Below are 23989 nucleotides of genomic sequence, written 5' to 3'. Positions count from 1 at the left end.
AAATTTGAAAATTCCGGAATTTGGCGCACATCGCATTGCGGCAGTGAACGCGAAATCCCTGTTTAATCTAAATGAGAAATATGATATAATCGAGACTGCAACATAGCAGTGCAGTGTACGCAAACATTATTATGATTGAACACACGGCGCACGCCATATAATATGTATAGGTACGCCGCCGCTGCAACCGCCTCGAAAATCTCGTGCACCCCTCAGAACGTGTTTCCCATAATACACGCGTCAGCCGGGCCGTGACGATCATAATAAATATTAGTGTTATTGTCATTTTCCACATTATTACGTGTACGATCGTAGCGCGAAACTCGAAACGAACGGTCGCGTATACTTTTCAAAACGAACGCATTTGAAAAACCATAATGTTGCAGTACGCGATTACGGTGCGGTGATTTTTACATCTTACGCCGTTGAAAGTATAGTAATCAATTGGATAGGATTTTTTTTTTTTTTCTGAACGACCGAAAAACTCAAAACCGATAAATACAATATATGTTTAATGTATAATATGTGATTAAGTTACTTGAACTGTCATACGTTTGACGAAGACACGTCGAATTATCTCGGGAAATCTCATACAATTCAGTGAAAAAATCACAAGTTTAAAAAACTTATTATCTAGGTACCTAGAACAAATGTTTACAGACATTCGTTCAACACCGTCGAAAAAAATAGTTTTTATAATATACTTTATTGGGAAGCTTTAATATTGGACAGAACACTCGCACTTATCTTAAATGTAATCCGGTTTCGAAACTTCTCACGCCTCTGACCCGTAAGATACGTTTATAAAATACAATACGCACATTATAAAATAAAAAAAAAATTTATTGTTCTTAAACACTAACATTGGAAATAATAAATGCATGTACGCCGGAGGACTTGGTGGCGTTGACGATGATTTGGTAAGTCTTATAATGGAAATCAATAAGGCACCCTTCAGTCGTCGTCCAAGCGTTTTCTACAATTCGATTTTTTAAACTTGGACTTCTTGAATGAAATCGATTCGGTTGATTCTCTTTTCGTCAAAGCACTCACACTCCCAACTATTTTTTCCTTGAACGTGTGTTCTTTTTCTTTAACACTCGGCACCTTAATCGCCACGAATTCCTGTACTGGTAACTGGAGATCGATGACTGGCTGTTGGCTGCAAAAAATTAATACGAGAATAATATTATAAAATATTAATAAAAAAAGAATAATGGTTTTATTAAAGTTTACAGTACATTTCAAGGGGAAACAGAATGCAGTTGAATTAAATACAAGTAATATTTCACGATAAATCCGTGAAACCACTTATTGTGAGGAACGAGTATTATTAATATTTAATTTTTATTTACAAACTCATTTGCACGGAGAAGTACAAAGTAAAATATTTGATTCACATAAAAATGAATGTTTAAATGAAGTCTCCACTTGGTAGAGTTTAAATATATTTTAACAGAGAAACTTCAGAAACTTCGAAATCAATACAAACAAACTCGCATGTTAAAGTAGAAATCATATATGAAATGCCATATTAATAATATAATAATTATTTTTAAAACCCATAATAATAGTGCTACAATTTATATGTTATACAATATAATAATGTAAGATATTTTTATATTATAATATTGTAGTCACTAGTCGTCATTAAAAACATTTTAATAGTACGTTATTATTACGAATTATAAAAACGTATTGTTTAATAAATCCGATTAACGTTTTCCAAGGAATTTTGTACTATTATGAGTAAACCAGACTAATATGAAATACGAATTTCACCAACATGTAAATACAAAATCACATAATTCATTTTATATTTTAAATCACAAATATTACGATTTATTTAAATACGTTTTTTCAAAACTATACATTTTGTAAAAATTACATTAACCATCTGATAGACCCTAGATTTATAAATCTGCTATAACTATTCAATTTTTGCCTTTTAATATTATTTCATGAAAAATAAATATAAATATGCCGTTTTGTTTTAAAAATCAATGAACCAAAAATAATAATAGCATTTTTTTCTATTTAAGTGCATCACACAGAATATTTGGTGATAAATGATAATTATTATTTGTGTGTTGAATGTTTAATGTTTATTCAACCAAAACTTTATTACTATGTACCTATTAGTATTTTTCGATGAAAATTTAAGTTAATTTTTCAGAAGCTAAATAAATAAATCCGAATCAACTAAATTAATTTATTAATCGTAATAAGATATGGGTTTTCACTTGTATACATTAAAAAATAATAATAAGTACTTTCTCTGGCGTAAAAAATAATTATTTTTAATTTAAGTAAAAATACAATTTACTATAGGGGTTATTTTAGTGACCCGAAAAAAATAAATTTTATTAATGGCATAATATATATATATATATATACGTATAAACGTATATGTACATGCATAATAGTTGCGAATACCTAATAAAAGACTTTTTTGTTTAATATTAAAAATAACAAGTCTATTAAAATAAAAACATCCGGTTTTTAGAATCGATGCTGTTTTATATATATATATATATATATATAGGACGATAAGTAATTTAAGATTCTAAGCGGAGCGATTAATGTATTTGTATTTTTTTTTTTTACAGCTCTAAAATTACTGTACAGTACGAATTGATATTGCTGTTAATGAACCTTTATATTTGTACTTGCATAAGGCCATAAATATAAAGCGCTAAAGACTGTAAGTATAATACTTACATTATATTATACCTAAATAAATATAATATATGTGTAAAATTAAATGTTTTTTTTATTTTCTTGATAATCGTTAGTGTAAAAAAAAAAAAAATTTGCAATTTTTAGTACAAAAGTACAGTTGTAACTATAACACAGTTATTTTTTTATGATCAAATAGTTTAGGTCTTGGAAGCCTGTTTTTTTTAAAATAAAAACGCGACTAAAAGTCAAAATATTTAACTTGTCGATACAACTTTAATTTATTGTGTTCAGTATGAAATAATATATTTTTTAAATTTATGTTAAGTTCTATTAAATTTAAATGAGTGCAGTAAATACAATACTATGTTATGAAATATGTTTCCCACTTTACACAATTTAAAAATAGATGGTCATAAAAAATTAAAAATCTAAAAGGATAAAATAAAATATTATATTGTTTGTAAAATTACATGTTATCCGAGTACTTAAAAATAAAAAATAAATAGTATAAACAAATAATTATTTAGAAATAGAAACATTAACTTGGTGTGATTCAGTATAATACAATTATGATAATGTTATATTGCTTTTAAAGAAATCAGAAGACCAAAGTTTTGACTTATTATTGAAGTGCTATTTAAAAAATACGAAAAAAAATAAACAGATATTTATTTATATATATATATTATTATTTAAATGTTTTATCTCTAAGAAATATATTTTAGATACTTTTTTAATAGTTCGTTTTCATAAAAACGAACCTATCTATAAAATTATGCCTATTTTTATTTGAAAAAAAAATCACTTATAAATTGTAATGGTCTATATTCGCAGTATACAAGGATTGGAGATTTAAATTCTATACAGGAAACACATATGTTCTATATATTATGTAATAAAATATGACGCAAATGTATCGTACGAAGCATGATATATGTTATAACTTATAATAATAACATTTATTATGAAGCTCAAGACACATTAGCGGGCATGTTTCGCATTAGTCGTTGGACTTTGTTGGCCGATTATTTGGAACGTAAATTGTATATATATATATTTAATGATCAAAACGAATAGCGTTTTTTTGTCTGCCAAAATGGCTTACCCCAAACAATGAAAAATAGCTTTGTTTCCAAGCTATGTACGTGCTAATCTGTGTATGTATATATATAACTGGTGAAGGTTATATATTATATTGTGTATATAATATATATATATATATATATGTATATATATATTGTATATATTGTTATAAATATACAATAACAATGACATTTATATCGATAAAAATGGACCGTAGCACGGCGCGTTCCAAATTCGATTAAATATAATAATTTATTAGGACGGTCGAATTGCACTTTTTACCTGTAATAAAAGATCGAATTGCACTTTTTACCTAAAATAAATGTTCGAATAGCACTTGGGCTTTAAAAAAAAGGTAATGGTGGAACTGCACTTATACAAAAAAAGGGTTCAACAAAGGTATTTGAAAAATAAATTTATAAACGTTAAAAGTGTTACAAATCTTGTCTACAAACGTTACAGTGTGTTAAACAGCATTTTATTGGTTCGTAAATACCATTTAAATAATGCCAATAATTTTTCGATGCGAGTTATACATACTTACCACTTAATTTACTTCAAAAAATTAGTTTGAATTCACCAAAGAAAAAAGTAGTTGATCAAACTAATTATATACCACCAACAATTTAAAAAAAAGAAATTAACAACGTTCCTATCAAATTAATACAGTTTATAATAAAATCAAATACAAAAACATAAATATTATCATGAATATCGAAAAAATTAATCGATTTTATAAAAATCTCTAAATGACACTATTATCCAAATATATTTGTATTTATTGTTGTTTTAACCCAATTACAAATAGATATTTATATTTTAATGCAAAATATTGACACAAGACCTTCAATAGCACGGTGCCAGACAAAAAATAAACGAAATTGAAAAATATATAAATTTAGGTATATGCTCAAAAATTAATTATCAAGTTGCAGTTTGTTATAATTTATAATAATTACTACAAAAAAATAATTGACAAATATATAAAACGCTTTAAAAAATATAGTCACATTTGAAGCATATATAAATAAGCATATAAGTATGTATTTCTATATATATATATAAATCATTTTTAACCACGTCATTGAGAAAAATTACAGTTAGTCTAAGCCTGTAAGCGGGAAGGGAAATTAATGTTATCTTAACGTTTAACTTCTTCAAATTTATGATATTTTTGTTTAGATACCTTTTTCGACTCCGAGTATAGTTCGACCATTACCTGCTTTTTATCTAAGTGCAGTTTGACTAAAATAAATGTAATTCGACCTTACCCAAATATACATAATATATAATCAAATCACGTATAAATTGTATCTTGTAAAACAAAAAATACATAACAATTCTAACAAAACGAATTACAGTTTTTTCTAGACTTACATATTTTCCACTCTTTTCCAAGATCCGATCCGTGTCGTTTCCGCCATGAACGGTTCGAATTCACCACGCACCGGAGGCTGAGGCTCTCCAGCAGCGTCTTCGTCACCATCGTCATCATCGTCATCAACGTCTTCGCCGGCTTTCTTGTCCGTAGTCTTTTTCCGTTTGGCTTTCGATCCGGGAGCAGACGCTTTCTTTTTGGTCGCCGCTTTATCCTTGCCTTTGCTATCCTTTCCTTTGCCACTTTCGTCCGCTTCCTGTTCGGCAACGCTCAAGAAACCCTCTGCCGGTGGTTCCCAAACTGACTCTAGAACACATAGGTTGACACAATATAGAAATAAATAACTTAAATCATTTTCGGCTATTATACACAACATGATTTAGAATTGGAATACATAATTTAAAGTAAAAAATAAATTGAGTAAACTTCGTATTTATATTATTTTGTATTATGCGTAGTATCTCACCATGTCTTTCCTATGTCTATATAAAAAGATGTCAAAAATATTTTTGAAATACGGTTTTTGAATAATAATATTACTGACTAGTATTTTTGGTTTAGATACTTAAACAATATTTTAAATTAGTATATTTGTTTTCATATTTATTGTGTAAAAATCTGAAACTTTATGTGAATATTTTAAACGCATGGCGTACCAAGTGGAGTTCTGATAATTGTATTATTAAATTTTAAAATTAAGGCTTTTGAGGAAGGTACATGCAAGAGTATATATTGACTATAGTGTGATAGGTCATTACAGGTTATAGGATATATTGAGAGAAAAACGTGGTGAGACATCTTGTATATATCAAATTCGTAGCACTGACCTCCGGTCTCGGTGTTCCAGTAGTACATCAGGTCGGAACCGTCTTCCGTCCTAGACTGGTGCCAGATGAACTCGGGTTTGGGCGGCTCCACCGGTTTGATGGACACGGGCATGTTATTTTTTGAATAACTGATGTTTACGTGTGGACCTGCCGGTTGTTGAGTCATTATGTAAGGCGTAGGACGTATAGATAAGCCTTTCTCTTTGATAAGTACTTGTGACGAATAATCAGGATTGTTCTGTATGTCATTGTAGTATGCTTTCATTGCGTTCTGCGTTTGTCAAACAATTTTAGGTGCAAAAAAAAAATATTTAAAAGACGCTGAACAATCACGACGCATTGTTTATATTATATTTATGAAATTATTTCAATACTATAATTACAACCCGTTAATAAAGGATAATACATGTCATAGTCATATTAATTACTCGATATAATACTCAAGTAAAATACTCATTATATATACAGTGTCCCAAAATGAACGCTTTTTTTTAAATTAGCTAAAAACAATTTATTTATCAAACAAATACAAGCCAAAAGGATATGTACAGTTTAGATATAACATCTGGTTTACATATGAAAATTAATATCATTCGATTGTAGCTTGTTATAGCTTGTTGACAGACCGTAGTGCGGTCGAGAAAATTAATAATAACTACCTCTCAGTTTTCTCTGGTGAGTTTCACGAGGACGCCTTAACCTAAACGGGGATTTGAGACCAACAGTTGAACCAGTCTTTTTTGAATTTTATATTAGCTGACGAATCGATAACATATTGAGATTATAACATTCCGTTCGAGTAAGATACGAAGAGTCATCGTACATTCTCACACCAATTTCGTTTGATTGGTAAAAGGTCTTAACAACCGACACACGTGTTTCAATTGAAAATCGGTCCACGGTAACACTTAACAAAAACTGATTACTCAACAACAAACCGAAATGATATAGTAGATTAAAAATTGATGAAAACAATGTTGTAAGCATGAAAACAAAAAATGGCAACTGATTTAAAAAAAACCCCGTTCTTTTTGGGACACCCTGTATATGTAATGTATATAATGTACATAATATATTCAATGTCAATTATAATAAGGGTTGTAGTATAGGTTAATCGATAATTAAACAATAATAAATACCTGTTCCATCCGTTTCATGTCCATTTCCAATTTTTGTTCTTCTTTCCGTTCGATGGCACTATTTTTTTTAATGTCCACCAACCGTTTGGCCACGCTGCTTTGGTGCCGTTTACCATTTTCATGAAATTGAATACTCTGTCAAGCCAAAAAAGATTTACAATAATGCATAGATCATAGACATATGATATTATAATAATATACGATTCCCAGTGGGCACAGTGGCAAATACAAGGTAATGCTAGTGAGTGTTAATACCCTCATGAATATTTCACAGGTCAAACATGTTTAATATATCGATATAATATTATTTTAAAATTAAATTTGTAAACAACTTTATGCTGGGAGCTTATAAAGTTATAACATATCAAAATAATGTTTTGTGGCCGCCATTGAAAATTCACATCGATATAAATAAAGCATATTAAATAATAATGCATCACATTATGATTGCGAATGGAATAATAATATATGTACTCACGGGTTTATTATCTGCAATCCAACATTTGCAAAAGTCGCAAAATTTTTTGCCAGTAGATTTCCAATACTCTGTCCTGCAGAAAAAAATGTTTTCATCAATAACACGTCGTAAAATTTGATATATTTTATGACTTATTTTTAACACATCACATTTTATTACACATAAATACATAACTATAGTTCAGATACTATTTTCAAATTAGAATAGTTAAAATACTGCAATTAGTTGTTTTTTCAAATTTAAGAAAATAAAAAAAAAATCGTTAATATTTTAAGACTTAACGAGGTATAATTAACATACGGAGAAATAGTTCTGTTTTTTAATATTTAAATTAGTTTACTACTTAACATCATAATTTTGTATCTATTCTTCTTTTTATATTTTAATGACTTATAGTTGACATCTTATATTGTGAATAACATTTTCTTAGAAACCATATTTTTTTTATTTGCAGAAAAATTTACAATCTGTATTTCGTTAACGCAATACATAAATGTGATTGTAATACAATAATCAATATAAGTACATAAAAAAAAAAAACACACGACGAGAGAATTCATCCAGTGTTCAAACCATACGCACCACATTTAAAATAAAATAAAATAATCTTAGACTTATCGTAACGAATTCTTTATAACTCATATTATGATATAATAATATGATATTATAATTATAAACTCTTATAGATATGTCCAAATAAAGTTATATATTATGTAATATTAATAAAGTAACATATACAGCCAATGTTACAGTTACTTAAAGCCAAGTAATGAATATTATTATATATGTACGATAAGTTAGGTTAGTCTAAGAACATTTAAATAATAAAAAAATATCCATTTAAAGCTAAAACTCAATGATGAAGACAGGATAAACTAATTCGAAGAGTAGAAGTTGATGTAACCATAATGTATTAGAGCCAAATTTATTCCTAACTGGTCGCATATACCATTCCTCTAATCAAACCGCCTTTACAAATCTCCTTAAGCATCCAAAATTTTGTTTACGCTGACGTAAACAAAACAAACACCTACTTTGAGTATCAAATCATATATAATCTGTTAGTAGGTATATGTCATTTTCTCTCTGAAAACACATTCTATCATCATTTGTATTGAACGGTACCTACATAAAACACGCAATTTATCCATCTTTATTTATTATATACACGTTCTCGGCTTTGATAATTATTTATAAAATTAATTGTGTTGCCAATAATTAAAGAGTAGAATAATATATTACGCAAATATTGTATACACAAACATATAAATAAGTACTTACTTGCAATAGTTACTATAATATACTATTATCGGTACCTATTATCGAACTATTATTCATACGTTTCATTATTTTATTTTACGTTACGTAATTCAATTATTTCAAAATCAAGAATAATTTGTCGAAAACTCAGCTGTCGTTACATGTTTAAGTCGCATAAAATAATTATTAATTATCGTCAATAGTCGTAAACTAAAATAAGCCGAATTGTTCACGTGCCGACTGCACAACATTTTATATAAAATTATAAATTATAATGGCCATTTATTATTAAGACTAAGTATAATAATATAATATATAATGTACCCTATTCCAGTATATATTACAGTAGGTATTAAAGTAAAATTGCATTAAGAAAGGTACGGGTATAGGTATATATATATATATATATAATAAAATAATAGGTGTACAATATGGTAATTGCGTCAATATTCCAAACGGGTGTTAAGCTCGCGAGGAGATTATTATACGAGATGCGTAGAGGTATATACCTGCGTGCATTATACCCTTCGCGTATACCTACCTACCGCGTATATATATATATATAATAATATATACAAAGGGCCAGAAGCTTTCGTTCTTTATACACATAATGTGTATATAGGTACAGCGTAAGCATTGTTTTCATCAGTATTGCAGTATTGTAATAATACACTGGCTTATTGTATACAATGTATATATAATAATATGATGTACATATAGATTATAGGTTTCACGATCGCAAAAAATAAATCATATATTATGTGTATTGTTTGTAAACTGCTAAATATATATATATATATATATATATATATATGTATGTATATATATGAATGAGACGATAAAAATAAGCGTATTATGTTCAGTAACGAACTAAATGATTTGTTGTCGTGATTCGCAACGATCACATTTATATCCCGATTCCCGGTTATTATGCCAACGGGGCACGCACACTGCAGGCTATTCATTGTGTATATCGTATTTTATACAATAAAATATATCGCGTACAAGAAACGTACCTATAACCTAGTATGACTATAATGCATACATATTTTATACTGCCTCGTAGGAACAGTCGACGGTGGTAGTCCAATAGCGTGCGTTTCGACAAAAAAAAAAATCCGTACAAATTATATTGGATAGGTATATTATATACACCTATATATACGGCTGTGAAAATATATAATTATAACGACTTTAATCGCATGTTTAAATGTATATATTATACACAAATACCTATGTGTGTGTGTGTGTGTGTGTGTGTATCACAACCGAGAAATCGGCAAAACTCGAGGCACGATCTCATACGACTAAAGTTGTTGAAGTTTGTGCAGCCCCGAGCGGTTGTAGGAAAATCGCTGTATCCAATTACGCGTCGTACACCCACTTACATTTTACACGATGCACTGCAAGTACGTGATATGATTTACGTCGCGACTTGCGAACACGATAACGTCGTTAACATTTATAAATATAATAGAGTAGTGATAATAATGCTGCGAGATTGACAAATTGTATTTGCTTGTTGATCAATATACTAAGATCATATAGGTAGGTACTTGATCATGTACTGAAATTATGTCTCATACTTTAATAATATGCGTTTATAGTGGGTACCTACCTATAATATGATATATTATACATCATATGTGTATATAACATATTTATGACACATATATATCATACATAAATAACGTGACACATGCGGATTTTTAATCAAATTTAAAGCTGCGTGTGGTTCCGGTGTAATGACCATTGTTTTAACAACTTGACAATAGTGAATCTTCGTTGGCCTCCTCCTCCCAACACACGTGTGTATATATATAAATGTGTGTGTGTGTGTGTTATATTTTTTTTTTAAAACACAATTTAAAATATAATATACCTAAATAATAAATAACTTTTATTGCACAAAACACGAATGTTTACTTTGGTGCTCGACAAATATTAAAATGGTTACGTTAAAAATAACATTATAAAAAAATAGTTTTGTCCGCCGATAAACTTTTCAAAATGACATAGGTTTTGGACAAAAAAAATTAATAAAAAAACCTATCCTGTAGAGAGGAGTGGTTGAATGTGTATACACGTGTATGTGTTGTATAAAAAATATACAAAAATGACATGTAGATGAACCTATTACTTATTAGTGTACTTATATAATATTAAAATATCGAAGAGAATAATATTATACTGCCGGGTGGCGGGAAAGAAGGGATAGGCGTTCGACTAAAATTAACGATCCGGCAGCCGTCGAGCAATCGATACGTATCCTACATACGATTTGGCCAACGTCGTTGCTAATAGAGGGCATTTAGCCTATGGGGGGCACCACGGATGATCTAAATCAGGAATCTAGTCTAATACGCGGCGATTGGCAATCTCCGAGACTAACCATTTTGTGATCGTTCCAAAAAGAAAACAAGAAAAGCCGTTTAGGAGCATAATATTAATAGAACGTTAAACACACGTCCAGACTATATACAATTTAAAAAAAATAAACATAAACAAAAGAAAAAAAAATGAATAAATCTTTTTTATGCAATATGATATATAATATGCTGCAATATCAATATCATAATGGTACACGTAATTATTATTGAAATAGTTGTACGGTGAACAGTACGTTTATGCATCAACATTTGAGTAGGTGAATTATACTAAACGTAAAATATTAAACTTTAAATAAAGTATATCCGGCAAAACGGATGTCCGAAATGGTTTTTATTTCTCTCAACGTTGCCAAAAACATAAAAAACATAAAAATAAATAAAAATAAATATCTTCAGATCTCTGACCACCGACCACGGTCGTACGACCTTTTTAATTACAATATTTATTATAGCCATTAATAATTTATAGCCAGCATCGCATATACTTCGGCATCGTCCTATAGCTGGCGATGCAATGCCAACACGCACGATGATGACGTAAAATATTACAATAATATTATATACCATACAATTTATACAGTGTACAATCCTACTATGTACCTATATGATAAACTTATTAGGGATGGAATGGAAACATGGAAGTATACGAATTTACGTAAAATATTACAATAATATTATATATACTATACAATTTATACACTACACAGCAAACAATCTTACTATGTATATGATAAACTTATTAAGGATGGGAATATGGAAGTATTCGAATTTATTTCGAAAATCTGGATTTAAGAAATTTGAATAATAAGGATTTTGTAAATTGAGATTTCGTTTATCATTCAGTTTTCAAAATTGTTTTTTTTTCTATAAGAATATACCATGGAAAAATTACTAAATGGATGTATATATTATATATATTTATATTTATATCTGGCTATGTATGTTTCAGAAATTTAAAATAATAAATTATAAAAATCGAGTAAATTTTAATGTTTTTTATTGTTTATTACAATAAAAGAAAATATATATATAAATTATAATAAATACTCAATAAATTATTGTATATTTATTGTCAATAAGACAAACTAGTCAATTACAGTCTATAACACAAACCTGAAATCACATACTCTTTGTTAAATAATAATTGACGATTATGTAAGCCATTTAGATTTAAAATAAATAGAGGCTTGTTGAATTTACAGATTTAAGTATAATATAATATAGAAATTAAGTACCTAGGGACATTTGAATTTATAAAGGCACCTTCGTTCATTAACATATACGATTTCTAAAAAGTTTTAAAAGCCTGCTGGAAAATTATTTGTATAAACTAAATAAACTATGTAACTTATAATTAATTATTTTTTTTTTTTGAAACTATATCTAGTCCTCCCCTTCCAGAATATTAACCATAGTTTCACTTTGCTTCTTCTCAAATGTAGTATGTACAAAGTTACAGCACACGGAAGAAGTACAGTCATTGATTAAATATACTTATATGTCTATTGTATTTTTAATCAATGGAAATACATAATAATTAATATATATTAATACGTATAATTATTAATAATTTTTCACCATAATTTGTATTATAAATACGTTTATAATAATAATAATAAAATATTATGGTAATACATTGAATTCCTCTCTTAGCACACTAAACATTCTTGGTTGCGCGACTGGTATGTTTATAATTATTATAAATTATTAATATACACTTAACGCATTAACGTCTACAGAAGTTTATTTTATTTATCTTAGAAAGAAAATTGTATACTTGCTCTTAAATACTAAATTAACTAGTAAGTAGAAAAATTTAATATTATCATTTGTGAGATTTTAACCCACGTTAAAATGTATTAACTGTTTTAGCGACTTCGAATTAAAAACAAAATATACATGAGTGATAACATTTACACAAGTGGGTGGTATGAAGATTTTAATGGACTACAATAAACCACAATGGGACTTGTCTTTTATCAATGTGTTAAGTAAATTATAGTCTGACATAAGGTACACAGGAGACACAGTGTATTATATATAGGTACCTAGAAATATATAATTTGTAGTTTATACAGTATCTAAACCGTAGTCTTTGGCAATGGGTATTTAAACACAAATGCATGGCAACGAACCACCACTTCGAGATGTTCTTCCTTTGATTAATTTTACACTCATGTCAAAACAGTAAACGAATATAACTCATATATTGAAATTCACGCTGCATATAGTACACCCACGGTTTGTTGTTGTCAATCATTGAGAGGAGAGATCGACGTAAATTGGCAGATTACTAACGCAGTTTTTTTTTTTTATTACTACTATTTATTTTAAATAAAATGGCAACCATGATTTTCTCATTACTACTTGTGTTATATAAACATTAAAAATAATCGTTAATAATACCAAAAACTATAATATTGTCTATTTTTTAAATTCTAAACCTAAAACAATTACATTTTATATAGGTATCCAATTATTAATATAATATAATATAGTAACAAAATTACATGATTTAAGATAATATTGAATAACACGGAAAAGTAATTGGAATGAGTATCCATTATCCATACAATTGTATTAAAATTATAAATTATGCAAAACATAAGTTTAATAATACACACAATACATATTCATGATATTTATTGAATATAGGTATTATTGAACAAATTTACCAATTAGGCAAGAGATTTTTTTGTTTTTTAATTATCACATTATTTGTTAACTAAGCTATAGAACACATCACTAATAATATACCTAATAAATAAATCACTTCTATTTTGAAAAGTAATACTTAATCGATATGAATAATGACTAAACAAGACTAGAAATGTTGAATAAACTTATCAAACGGTAACAGTGTAAAAAATAATTGTCTTTTAAAATTATCTACAACAATAATATAAATAAATATATAATATTAAATACCTACCTATTACATATTTTATATATTATTATATAAAGCTAATGAATACAATATTAATATATTAAAACGTATGTCAAGTTATAATTATTTCTAGATTGGACCCTAGGTTTTATAATAGCGCTAGCATTATATTAATATATAATTTTATAAATATATAATATACCCATATTATAGTATTGTATTATGATTAAATTCAATATGTTTAATGTTTTGGTGTTTATAATTACTATAGTAATAAAGTTAAATTCATAGGATTTTTACCTATGTTAAGACTTTAAGAGATTTAAAAGTTGTTTACAATATTTAGAACACACAATCTATAGTTATAAAGCAGGAAAAAAAAACATTACAGATAGGAACATAAATTTAAATATAATTAATAGTGAAAGGTATGCAATAAATTTATAAATATTTTTTTTAATACTATGGTACTAGTTTTGTATGCTACTACTAATTGCATGATATAAACTAATTAATTGAAAGGTTATTTTATAACCTGTATAATTTAATTATAACTTAATTTTTTATAGCTGATAAGTGATAAGATATTGATCAACATTGTTATACATCAAATGTTATTAAAAACTTTATTTTCTTAAGTATATATTATTTTTATGTTGTATTAGAAAGCTTCTAACATATTTTATTTGGATGAGTTAATACTGACTGCAACTATTCATCTTGAAGTCGGGTGATCTAATACATATGTTGATCCAAGTATTTTTATTACATACTCAATTTAATGTATCTCCATAAAAATTAAAAATTTTAAGCATGTTCTCCTATTGGATTAATTTACTTATCATTCGTATCCCTTACTTTACAAACAAAATTAATTTTGAAATATTTATCAAATTAAAAACTAACATGGAGTACGGACAGTACGGCTATATTTGGTTTCAGTATTAATGATTTGTAGAGGATAGCATACAATAAAAGTACCAATACAATAAACTAGATAATATCTACCTTTCAGTAATAAATGATCAAAAACTAATAAACTAGAATGTATTTGTAACAAAAATAGTCACGCCAAATTATTTTCCTTGCTTTAATTATATAATTGGTATCTCAAAATATTATTTAAATTGCAATTAAGTATTAACAAATAAACAGACAATAATAAATGTATGAGAAATGTGTGTAAAAGTAAATTACTTATATTGTTATTTATCAATTATAAATAATTTTAATTGTGGTTGTAATTATTTATTACATGCAAATAAAACTAAAACATCTAAAACAATATAATATTTAAAATAAATACTATAATGAAATAGATATAATAGGTAGTAAAAATAATCAAGAAACTATAGTTGAGGAACAATGGAGATAAAAAATTTAAAAACAATTTATAACAAGGTATTAAATTAAATTTAAATTATTGGCAACTTTCAGAACAATGAGTATTTTAAATATAATTTATTTATTTTAATAGAAAATTCGAATAAACCAACACCCTGTTTAAAAAATTTTGTCAGTAAGCTCTAGGAACTCTATTTGATATTAAACATTCTTGTCTAGGACAAGAACCTATTAAATTTAATTAAAGTAATGGAACTACATAATAAGAAATAATACAATTTTCATATGTCTACAATATTATATATAAAATTAACTTCAAGCTCAGTTTGATCCACAATCAACTCATAACATACCTACAACTGTTTTTTTTTGTTTTGGAAATTAGGTATCAATATATAATAAAAAGTATAATGCATTATATATATACATAGACAGGTAGGTAGTAGTTTTAAGGAATAATATTAAGAAATAATAACAATAAAATCTATAAATAAATAAATACTGAAATGTAACTATTGGATTATAAATAAAAGAATCCATGGATGTGTTCAACTCCAGAAAATGGGAGAGGAAACTTTATAGTTATTTAACAAACAAAAATTAGGAAACTATACTAATTATAAACTATTATAATACCGTTTAGAGTAGAGGGATATTGATGATGAGAGAAAAATTACTATAAATTATTATATTTTGTGTTAGAATTTTTTAAAACACATTTCTAAATGTAAGCTTTGTAACAATTGTTTTACAATAAGAAGAAATTAAACTCAAAAATAATAGGGAGATGATTGATCTAATAAATTGTGCCTTCCTATGGATTCACCATTGTAGAAATCAATTAAAATATATTTATTCTCAGAAGTTGATTATTATTTTGATTTTTTTAATATTGAAAAGTCAAGTTACTGACATTTTTGGATTTCAGATCCAATTTTTTAATTTTAACTGATGTATATAATTGTTTCTTAAATATTTTATTGAAATTGGCAATCGATAATTTTGGTCGCTTTGGTAATACTTATCAACAATGGATAATGTGAATCAGCATCATATGATGGATTGTAGAGAACCTGTTTAGAGTGACGTTCCCATACCAGACTGTTGTAGTTTTGCTGTATGGTGCATATCAAACCCTCTTGCTGTGCCATGTTTATGAACTCGTACAAAGTAGTCCCTCGTTTTGGCGCTGCAACCAATGCAACTCCATCAAATGATAATGATGCAGCAATAGTATGCACCAAATCGTCACGAGCTTCATCAAAAAACAGGCAATCAGCGGCTAGTACCACATCGTAATGACAAATGTTTGCAGGTCTTTGGTCCCATTTCAACACCTAATCAGCGAATGTTACCATTAGTTCCAGAATAAATTGAAAATTCAATTATTGACTTGTTCATTTCAGGCTACTAAACTTCTTCAAAAGCATGCTTATAAACGAGAAAGAGTTCAGATTGTTCCACTACAACTAGGTATTTGATTAACACAAACAAACAGTGAGAATAAAATTAAATAAAAAAAAATGGAGAAAAACATATGAAAGATTAGATTTTTTTTTTTATCTAAATCCAATATCATTCAATTAAAATAGGTTCTAATAATTACAAACAATGTATAAATATACCAGGTTAATAACAAAAAATTGAAATAATAATAATAATAATAATAATAGAAAAAAGATAAGATTAATACATGTAGATATTAAAGAACAACAAACGAGTCTACATGTATTGGTGTCATAACTTTAATAACAATATGCAATGTTCATTATAACTAACCGAACAAGTAACTTTGGTTGTGAACACATTTTTCTCAAGTATACGCTCAACATTGTATACAGAATTCGGATTTCCATCAGTCAAATGAACATCACTACAAAAACCATATAAAGCAGCCATTATACCTGCCAAACAGCTCATACCACCGCCCAGCTCGAGTACAGTCTTATCTCTGAATGAATCCAGATTTGATAGTACATAGTAAGCTAATACTTCTTCAGATGGCCATATACGAACATTTCCAGTATTGTTAAAGCCCATAAGTTCCTCAGGCGTAACAATTATAGGAGACCGACATACAATTGCTGAGAAATTATTGTTTTGAACACATGAAGAATATTTAGACCATTCGGTATTGATGCATTCGATATTAAAGAGATCATAGCTTATTTTTGTTGCACATATCTGGTCTTGACATTTTTTACTGACTGTATTTGCCAATAATTTCCATCTATTACGTGCACGTTCTTTAGCATTCATTATTCAACATATTATTATAATTTTTGACTTAAATTAATGGATTTTTTTTTTTTGATTAGATATCACAGAAATTGTCCTGCAAGAAACAGGAAAATAAAATAATATTTATAGGTAGTACTTGGTACTTTTAATCTAATTATTATCCTGTAAGATGGGATTAAATATTTAACAGTAAGTAGCAGGTACCAACTATATTTTTAAATACATATAAAACTATAAAAATACAAAATTAGTGTTAAATAATAACAAATGTGTTCATTAAAATTAAAAGTACCTAAGTACCCACCTAACCTATCGTATTTTACAATTACAAGAATCATAGTGTAAATCAAATAATATAAATGGCTGAATACAGAATTTTAATAAAAATCTAATCAACCTACATTTAAGTATATTGTGTAATAATACCATAAACCCTAATTGATTTACGTGTATATTAACCTTGTATAACTTCTTAAATATCATTATTATTTTTCAAAGTCGCTGAAACACAAATACCTTTTAACAGTTATCTGTTATTTAATTTTTTTAATTATTTTACTAAAAAAAAATTAATGAACTAAAAAAATCTTAATAATACGCTATATATTTTATATTTGTATTGTTGATGGTGTAAATTTTATAATTTTCATAATATTATTATTAATTAATAGTTATTAATAATAGTAACAGAAGGTGGTACTTACATTTTTGGTGTATAATATGTCTGTGTAACAATTTACAGTAAAGAAAACAGTGTATGATACTTTACATAATTAATTCAATATTACACTACACAAGAAAGAACGTTTTAAAACAAACGTTCAAAAAAACTTAAAACACCAAAGTTAAAATAATCACTGCTATAGTTACTTGAAAATTTAGAATTAGGAGGGGCAGAGTAATATTGATATCCTTGCCAGAATAGCCAACTTATGATTATGATTTAAGTTCAAATCCTACTCAAAATAAAAATAAAAAGTTTTTAATATTTTATTGATATGAGCATGAGGATTTTTTACAGAAAATATTAATATATATAATATGCTTTTCAAATACCATATCAGTTTCTCAATTTTTTGAAAATCTCATTTCGTCAAAAAAATATAAAAATCCAAAGCAGATTGATACCAACCCATCTTGATAAAAATCATTATGCTTATCAGATTTATTATCATTTTCTGTCGTTGTTAATGTTATCATTGTGAAATGTAAAAAACCACAAGAAAATCAAACAGAAATTCTTGTCGTTCACCAGAAAGCCGGCTTATTTGGTAAAAATGAGAGCGTACAGACGGCTTTGTAATTATGCTACAGCGGCAGTAAAACAAGAAACGCAATATCAGATTCCGAAAGCTGCACGCACGGAGAAGAAAAACCCGGTTTGTAATTTTAAATTCACATATTGTATATTGTAACCATAGTTGTATCACTTTTAATTAAAATGTTCATTTTTAGGGAGACCATGACAGTCAGGATGTATCAAAATTTTATACCATAGATCCAAAAACTATTAGTAATATATTTCATACGGGTGGTATGCCAAAACCTTTCACCGAACAAACTAAAATGTTTGCCGAAACTGCCTTGATGATACGAAAGCCAGCGTTGGAAATTATTAACAGTTTGAAGTCAACCGATTTTCAAAAACCAGCTGTTCGATATTTATTGTGTATCCTTTTAAAATAATGTTTCTATTACTGATTTTATTGTTAATACCTTGTTGAAATAAATTTACCTTAGTATATTAATTTATAGATGGCCAAACTGGTAGTGGTAAATCACTCAGTCTTGCTCATATACTCCATTATGCTTACAGCTCAAAATTCATTTTATATCACATCCCTTATGGTATATTGATATTTTATATTTTTTAATTTTTAACATTTTTTTTAATAAAACAATTTTTTTCAGTTCCAATATGGCTTAAATATGATCGTAAAGAAGTCAACTGGTCATCTTCCAAGAATGGTATGGCCGACATACCATTAATAGCAGCTCAGTGGTTAAAACATTTCATGCATCAAAATAAGACTTTATTAGATGAACTCAATGTAACTATCTTATTAAAGAATTATGATCGCATCATTTTATTAATTTATTTTTATTTGTTTCATTAGCTTACTACGAGTCAAGATTATGTTTGGAGTCAGCGAGAAACTACACCCAAAGGAACTACACTAAATGAATTAATTACACATGGTATAAATAGAGCTAAATATGCATGTGACTGCATGGATATACTTCTGAATGAGTTGAAAGCTCACTGTTCAAATAATAAGTAAGTTCACCTCAATAATATTATTATAGTTTAATTTTTGATAAATTTTATAGCGAATGTAAATAAATATTATATTTTAACAGTTGATACATGTGCGCAAATAGAAAGTTATAACAGTTGAGCCTCAAATCTCAGTTTTTTTTTAAATTTTACTTGTTACACAAGTTTAACATATAGATACTTAGTGTTTTCAAAACACAATTATATTTGCATATATAAATTTATATTTTTATAGTTCTTATAATATATTATATTATACAATTTATTACAATATTAATTAATTAAAAATAAGTTAATTTTTAGAAGTATCATATAAAATCATATTAATCACAAAATCCTTATTAGCAATATTAAAATTATTTTATTGTTATTTTTATTCTTTAAACAATTGTATAACATAACATATTATTGAGGCTTTGCTACTACTTGATATCTTTAAACGAGGATCAATATTACATTTCATTGCATATTTTTTTCATTAATTATTCATTGAAAATGTTTTTAATTTTTTATCAACGCTACTTAGTATATATAGTATATAAAAATGTACACTGACTTACTGTAAGCATACAGAATTATTTTAGTATATTATTATTTTTATAGAAAATCATAAAAATGATTTATTTATATATATTTATATTTCTAATCAGTGACAATTAAACATTGTTAAAATAAAAGTCATTAATTTTAAATTCAAATGTATAAACATCTAATTAGATTCTAGTTGTTGAATAGGAACAAAATGTGAGTTATTAATTTACTTAATTTGTTTCTTTACACATGTGAAATCTATCATTTCTTAACCAATTTTAATAAATAATGCTTGTTTCATTTAACTGAGTATCTTTTAAAAGACAGCTTAACTAAAAATATTAAATATCAATAGGTACTTAAAATATTTAGTTATTCCACTATTCAAGAGATTGGTTATCCGCTATAATTTGGTAAATTAAAAATTTAAATATTACTTTTGATTTTAAAAACATTTTTAATATACACAATGTACATATTAAAAATATGTTATTTTTTAAAAAAATCTATAATTTTTAGTGTAATTTATAAATATTTATGTTTAATAGATATATAAATAAACTATAAATTTACAATTATTATAATTTTAGATGCAAAATGTTAGTGGCAATAGATGGATTTAATGCATTCTTCAATGAGAAAACTGATTTGAAAACAGAAGACAGGGTTAAAGTAACTCCACAACAAATCACTATGGTCCAAACAGGATTATCAGCCGTTCTTTCTGATTGGGTATTATATACTATACTGAATAATAAAAAATATAAATTATAATACACATTTGTTTTAATATAATATTATGTTAAATATTTAATTGTGCAAATTTTTATTCTAGAATAATGGTGCCATAGTTATGGTCACATCACCTAGAGCTGCTTTAAACACAAGAAGAGAGTCTCATTTACCCATTTACCTCATTGGCCGACAAGTAAGACAAAGTATTTTTTTTTTATAATTATTTTATAACACTAAATAATTTTATTGATAAAAAAATATCTATGAAGAAAGTTGTGATAGTTTGTTATTTTATTTAATTATAGTGCAGTAGTGCAGTACTGATACAAAAGTTAGAAATGATACATATTCAATATTTTTATGGTTATTTTAGATAGATTATAATAAAATGATAAATTATTAGTTATTACATTAGAAAATAAATACAATTTTGAATATTTAGTTATTTACAGTATAATTCTTCAAAATCCACATCACATTCAAATGCTTTGTTTATTCATAAAATACCGAAGTGAACTAAGTTATTCAATAGTATTAAATAGTTTGAATAATTGATAATTAACATATTAATTTTTGTCATGTCAAATTTTGTAAATTATCTTGTTGAAATTAATAAGTGCGAGAGGCTCTTATAGAGTAATATCTATAGGTGTAATGAACATATAATGCTCAACTCCCCAGAAATTTCACCAAATGTCCATTAATGGCTGGGTGTCACATTGGAGTGTTTAAAATACCGAATTTTTTTATTCTTTATTGTTACTTGCTTATAATTATTTTACTGTATTTTTTTCAGGGATTTGAACATATTGATCCATTTATTCCAGTGATGGTTCCAGAACTTTCTAATGCAGAATTTAATAACATGTTAGATTATTATGAAGAAAAAAGATGGTTACAAAAAACTGGTGGCAGAAAAGAGCTAGAATTTCTAACGTCCAAACTACCTGCTGAATTAATGGCTAGATGCGCACCATTGTAATAATATATATTCTTTGTTTCTTGTTATTATTTAAGTAGGATAGACTTTTCTATACAATTGATTTTTGTGGAAATGTAATTAAGCATTAACATATATTATCATAATAAAAAAATGAAAAAATAATTTTGCATTTTTAAATCAATATTAGTTAATACCATTTTTGAAGAGCATAATATTTCTACTTTATGTTGAGCTTTTAAAAATGTATTTATAGTTTATACATATTATTGAATATAATTATTAATGACTGTACAATTAATATTGACTGAGTAATTTTTGATATGACTAAAGAAGTAAGCTCATTATTTACTAGTATTAATATATTTGAATTGTTTGGTAAATACATATCTTATATCAGTTATTTTTATAATCTATGGGTGGGTTGCATAAATGTCCTGTAACGACTTACCGAACCATTATAGCATCGTTAACCACTAATGATTCTGTAAATAAAATTGGGTGTTGCTTAATAGGCCGATAGTGATAATGGCTCTGTAAATTACAGACTACTGGACCAGTAAACTACAGATCGGATTTTAGTTCTGTAACTTGCATATCGATTAATTATATGAATTATGATTATTGTTATCAATGTTATTAGTAATTTTTTTGATTATGTATTCATTTATTTATTAATTAAATATTTCTTTATGCAACACTAACATAGTTTTACACAATTATTAAACTTTACAGGGCCTTTAACAACTTTACAGACTTTTCTTTATGCAACCCGCCCTATAATAGCATATAGATATTATATTCATATGAATATAAAAACGGCATACTTTATATTTCAAAGCTATATAGCAGAATTTTTAACCATGTTATGATGATATGTAAACAAAATATGTGAGTATTTTTAATTAATGAAACATTTTTCTGAACTTTACATTTTTATAAAAATTAAACTTGAAATTAGAAAATATATAAAAAAAATTACAAAAATGTTTTTATAGAAATATTTTAGTAAATTTATGAATTACTTCATTTACAAATCATTTAAATAAAATAGATTTTCTATCAATGAAGATGTTACATACAATTTTTGAAATATATTAATATTGTAAGAACTACAATATTTATATTTCTTAGTTTACACAAAATCTAAAATATGTTTTAGAGGGTTATTGTCTTATAAATTTATAGCTAAAATTTAAATTTGACTGGTGTCTACTTATTTAGTATACCTACCTACCCGATTTTTTGTGAATGTATTCGTTTCAATGTTGTTAAAAACTAAATAAAAAGAAAAATAATGATATATTGTACAACGGGTACAATATTGCATCAGGTAATACAAATTATCTCTGTGTTTTTATCACACTACTAACTACTAAGGTACAACAGCGCATTTCGTTTTATGGTTTTAAGCCATATATTTGGTTAATTAAAAAAATACGATTTGCGTTTTTGGATAGGTACCTATCACCCATTCACTGTTTTTTTCGTATCAATAACGAGAAACAAAAAGCAAGGTTTATAGATAATAATCTATAAACCTTGAACAAAAAGTAGGTACTCAATTATAATATTATAGGTACCTAATGTAATCGGTGATCGTTCCCACTGGCTGCTAAAGATAGTTAGGTACATACATATTTACAATATGAATAATATTTTGATACATACCTATGGATATTCATTAGATTATTTACATTCTATATATTTTAGTTACCTATGTCCTAAATACTATATATATAATTTTAACTTTGTATTATAATAAACAATATAACGTTTAACCTGTAGATTAATCA

The 23989-nt window shown here is 26.6% G+C and overlaps 2 protein-coding genes across 3 annotated transcripts; one reads left to right on the top strand and one right to left on the bottom strand.

Annotated features, from left to right (window-relative positions):
- Window positions 1–822: 822 nt before the first annotated feature.
- LOC132928694 (calmodulin-lysine N-methyltransferase-like) lies at window positions 823–18595 on the bottom strand. 2 transcript variants are annotated; one of them, XM_060993539.1, is made up of 6 exons: window positions 18414–18582; window positions 7588–7660; window positions 7110–7244; window positions 5971–6241; window positions 5143–5449; window positions 823–1162 (listed from the first exon to the last, which is right to left on the bottom strand). In XM_060993539.1, coding segments are annotated over exons 1-6 (996 nt in total). In that variant the 5' UTR covers window positions 18416–18582; the 3' UTR covers window positions 823–954. The 2 variants fall into 2 exon arrangements, with proteins under 2 accessions (XP_060849522.1, XP_060849524.1); XM_060993541.1 differs by lacking the exons at window positions 823–1162; window positions 5143–5449; window positions 5971–6241; window positions 7110–7244; window positions 7588–7660 and adding exons at window positions 12218–16805; window positions 17248–17803 and having other exon boundaries at window positions 18414–18595.
- A 312-nt stretch (window positions 18596–18907) lies between these two features.
- Window positions 18908–22358, top strand: LOC132928693 (small ribosomal subunit protein mS29). Its single transcript, XM_060993538.1, has 8 exons — window positions 18908–19088; window positions 19165–19378; window positions 19465–19557; window positions 19621–19760; window positions 19827–19987; window positions 21109–21250; window positions 21354–21446; window positions 22050–22358. Exons 1-8 carry the CDS (start codon window positions 18987–18989, stop codon window positions 22233–22235), a joined length of 1131 nt encoding a protein of 376 aa, XP_060849521.1. The 5' UTR covers window positions 18908–18986; the 3' UTR covers window positions 22236–22358.
- The last annotated feature ends 1631 nt before the right edge of the window (window positions 22359–23989 follow it).

This window comes from Rhopalosiphum padi, chromosome 4 (assembly GCF_020882245.1).
Source record: "Rhopalosiphum padi isolate XX-2018 chromosome 4, ASM2088224v1, whole genome shotgun sequence".
NCBI classification, from domain to species: Eukaryota; Metazoa; Arthropoda; class Insecta; order Hemiptera; family Aphididae; genus Rhopalosiphum; species Rhopalosiphum padi.
This window is presented reverse-complemented; position numbering and strand designations above follow the sequence as displayed.

Bases quoted from the DNA above. Each gene is read 5' to 3' on its own strand.
- LOC132928693 (XM_060993538.1), top strand. From the start codon at position 18,987: ATGAGAGCGTACAGACGGCTTTGTAATTATGCTACAGCGGCAGTAAAA. The intron at 19,379-19,464 runs GTATCCTTTTAA...ATTAATTTATAG, and splicing joins AGCTGTTCGATATTTATTGT to ATGGCCAAACTGGTAGTGGT. The intron at 21,251-21,353 runs GTATTATATACT...TTTTTATTCTAG, and splicing joins CAGCCGTTCTTTCTGATTGG to AATAATGGTGCCATAGTTAT.
- LOC132928694 (XM_060993539.1), bottom strand. The intron at 7,245-7,587 runs GTGAGTACATAT...TTGGCTTGACAG, and splicing joins GGATTGCAGATAATAAACCC to AGTATTCAATTTCATGAAAA. The intron at 6,242-7,109 runs GTATTTATTATT...TGACAAACGCAG, and splicing joins ACATGAAACGGATGGAACAG to AACGCAATGAAAGCATACTA.